At 61.7% G+C, this 3,509-nt stretch overlaps 1 protein-coding gene across 1 annotated transcript; it reads left to right on the forward strand.

The window, feature by feature from the left end:
- Positions 1-1,612: 1,612 nt before the first annotated feature.
- LOC309604211 (scavenger receptor cysteine-rich domain-containing protein SCART1-like) lies at positions 1,613-3,246 on the forward strand (the record flags this gene model as incomplete). The annotated part of the gene is made up of 3 exons (XM_082339146.1): positions 1,613-1,931; positions 2,518-2,834; positions 2,921-3,246. Coding segments are annotated over 3 exons (962 nt in total), but the record flags the coding sequence as incomplete, so codon positions are not given.
- Between the last annotated feature and the right edge of the window lie 263 nt (positions 3,247-3,509).

Genomic DNA, 3,509 nt, shown 5'->3' on the forward strand with positions numbered 1-3,509 from the left:
CCCAGCCTCTTATGTCTGTCCCAGCCCCTGCCTGCCTTGCACTTCTGGATTTGCCAGCATTGACTGGCTCTCCTCTGTGCCTGCCCTTGCACTGGGAGCTTGTGTAAGCCCAGGGCTGCTCTTCTGTCCACTCTCCTGCCCTCTGCCTGGCTGTTGGCCAGGGACATGAGCATCCAGCAGTGCACTCTGGCCAGGACTGAGGACCTTTTTCCCCAGCAGGCGCCAGAGCAGGGGTCTGGCACAGACACCGACCGCAGGTTGAGCCTCACTACACTTGTGCCCTGTGACATGTCCCATCTAACAGCAGTGCCCCAACAGCCCAAGACCCCCCTGGGAACAGGGCATGTTTCTGGTGGCACCAAGCGGTTCCTCATGCCTGGCCCTGAGCTCAGTGGGGCAGAGCGAGCTGCAGCAGCCAAGAGCGCCTGGGCTCATTTCCCTGGACCCCAAGTGCTCTGGGTGCTGCAGTGCCCAGGGGCCAGTGCCGGGCAGCCCAAGGTCTGTGGGGCAGCAGCAGATTGTCTGAGCAGTGCCTGTGGCAGTGGGTTTGGGAGGGAAGCAAGCCCAAAAGTGCTGGGCTGATTTCTGAGGAGCGGCAGGCGGGCCCTGCTCTCTTTGTGCCATCAGCACCCTGTGAGAGCAGCTGGGGTGGTCATGGGGCTATTTGCCTTTGGCCACCTTGGAGATGAGGTGGGACGTGGTCAGGGGAGTGCCAGAGGGCTGTGGGAACTCTCAGGGGTCTTTGGTTGCTAAGGGATCTGGCTGGCTGGTCAGAGGGAATAGCCCCTTCTAAGGACGTATAGCGACCCATGACGGGGACCCTTGGAAAACTGTGTCTCACACTTTGTTCCCAAAGGCATCAACATGGTCCGCAGGGTCTGCTGCGGGTCTGCAACAGACACATACCCTCTAGTGCTGTGATGGTGTAGAGAAGGGGTGCAGGGGGCCTGGATGTGTTTGTGTCACCAACACTCCCCCAACAGCTTCCCCTGGGATGTGCAATGGGTCATTTGGTCACGGCTTGCTTGGAGGTGTTGTGGGAACTGCCAGAGAGTTCTCAGTTGTTTTATTTTTTCCAGGATTTGTCTGGCTGGTAGAAGGGAAGAGCCACTGCTCAGGACGTGTGGAGATCCATGACGGGGAACAGTGGAAAACTGTCTGTGACTCCCACTTTGGTCCCAAAGCTGCTGACGTGGTCTGCAGGGAGTTGCAGTGCGGCATGGCCCTGCCTGTGGCTGGGGCAGCTCACGTTGGAGAAGGGATGAGTCCCATGTGGGATGGAGAGCTGCAGTGTGTGGGGAATGAATCCCTCCTCGCCTCCTGCCCCAGGGGGTCTCCCAGGGACCAGCCTTGCACCCATGCAAACAGCGCTATTGTCACCTGTACACGTAAGGACTCAGGGTGGGGTGTTGAACACCTGAGCTGTGCCAGGGGTCGGGGAACAGAGCAAGGACCATGCTGGGCCAGGTGTGAGGACAGGAGGGGTGATGGGTTGTCTGCAGCATGAAAATAGTGCAAGAGAAGAAAGGCATGCTGTCCCTCTGGCCTCTGCGCCAGCTACTGAGGGTACAAGAGCACCAATCCACCCTCAGTCCTCCTTCTCTGTCCCCAGAGTACACAGGGTTCAGGCTGGTGAACGGCAGCACGACGTGTGCAGGGAGGGTGGAGGTCCAGGTGCTGGGGACCTGGGGGCCCCTCTGTGCCTCCCGCTGGGATCTCTCAGATGCCCACGTTCTCTGTCATCAACTCAACTGCGGGTTTGCTGAGTCCATTCCTGGAGGAGAGCGTTTTGGGAGAGAGACTGGCCCTGTCTGGAGAGACTCATTCCACTGTGACGGGACTGAAGCCCATCTGGGACAGTGCCCAGTGATCACCCTGGGGGCCTCACCGTGCTCCCATGGGAACAACGCCGCTGTCATTTGCTCAGGTGAGTGCTGGGAAAATGCTGCATTAACTCCATTTGCCCTTTGTGTGCAACACGGCCACCCGAAGCAGGGGTCCCATGGCAGTACCAGGCTGAATTTCTCCCTGGAGAAACCCTTGCTTCCCCAGGAGCCTTCTGGAGGGCTTTGCCTGCTCAAACTGACTGCTCTGCTGTGGGAGAGCAGGGGACTGAACGGAGGCAGGCATCTGCCCCCAGGGCAGCGGCTTAGGCCCTGGTGCCACTGGCAGGCCTGGGCTCCTGTGTTTTTCTGCTGTGGGATGAGCCCGTGACAGGGCTGCAGGGCTCTGCTCCATCCCTCGAGCTGCAGACAACCGCAACCCATCCCCACAGAGAGCCCTGCAGAGCCTCCTCCCACCACCCAGGCAGGAGCTGCCTGGGTGCCTCCAGCAGCACCAGACCTGGGTGTGAGCTGCAGAGTGGGCCAGGGCTCTGTCCTTGCTTCTTGTCAGCACAAGGCTCAATCCTGTCCTGTTTGGTCAGAGAATTCCCCCTTGCCCTCCTCCCTGAAGGGTGCCATGTTCCCCGGTGCCGCTGATGGCTGTGGCATCTCTGCTCTCCCCAGGCTCAGCCAGGTTTGCATCCCTGCGGCTGGTGGGTGGAGGGAGCCGGTGCGACGGGCGAGTGGAGATCTTCCAGTGTGGGACGTGGGGCAGAGTCCTGGATGACCAGTGGGACGTGCGAGAGGCCAACGTGGTGTGCCGGCAGCTGCAGTGTGGACAGGCAGAGACAGCCTACAACCCCCCAAAGCCTGAGCGAGGGACAGGCCCTGTAGGGCTGCGAGGGGTCCGGTGCACAGGGCAGGAGACCAACCTGACCCAATGCAACACCTCCCTGCCCGAGAGTGCACTGGCGGCAGGGGTTGCGGAGGATGTGGGAGTCATTTGCTGGGGTGAGCGGCACTGCACAGGCCCCCCAGATGATGGGGTAGGTGGGCAGCCAGCCCCTGACAGCAACGGGGGTTTCTCCCCACTGCAGGGAGCCGGCAGGTGCGGCTGGTGAATGGGGCTGGGCGCTGCGCGGGGAGAGTGGAGATCTACTACCAGGGTAGCTGGGGGACCGTCTGTGATTATGGCTGGGACCTGTCTGATGCTGCCGTCGTTTGCCACCAGCTGGGCTGTGGAGGGGCAGTGGAGGCGGTTGGCTCCGCTCGGTTCGGGGAAGGCTCCGGGCAGATCTGGCTGGATGGCATGAACTGCTCCGGGGATGAAGCTGCTCTCTGGGACTGCCCTGCCAGGCCCTGGGGGCAGCACGGCTGCGGGCACAAAGAGGACGCAGGAGTCATCTGCTCAGGTCTGTTGTGAGATCCTGGTTCCTGGGGAGGCCGGGACGTGGGGAGAGCTGGGCATGTCCAAGGCTGTCCCTGGCTGCCTCTGAACTCCTGCCTGAGCCCATGCTGCAGACACCCATGCACGGGCACCCTCAGTCCCACTGGGGGGCCCTGGAGAGCTCAGCTGTTCCCCAGTGTTAGCGGGAAGGGCAGGGATGTCAGTGCATCAGGGACTTCTCTCTGCCCCTGGGTGCAAGAGGGATGCGCTGGCCATGCCCCTGCCTGGCTGAGGGCACG

This window comes from Platalea leucorodia, assembly GCF_965183815.1.
Source record: "Platalea leucorodia genome assembly, contig: HAP1_HAP1_SCAFFOLD_470, whole genome shotgun sequence".
Classification (NCBI taxonomy): Eukaryota; Metazoa; Chordata; class Aves; order Pelecaniformes; family Threskiornithidae; genus Platalea; species Platalea leucorodia.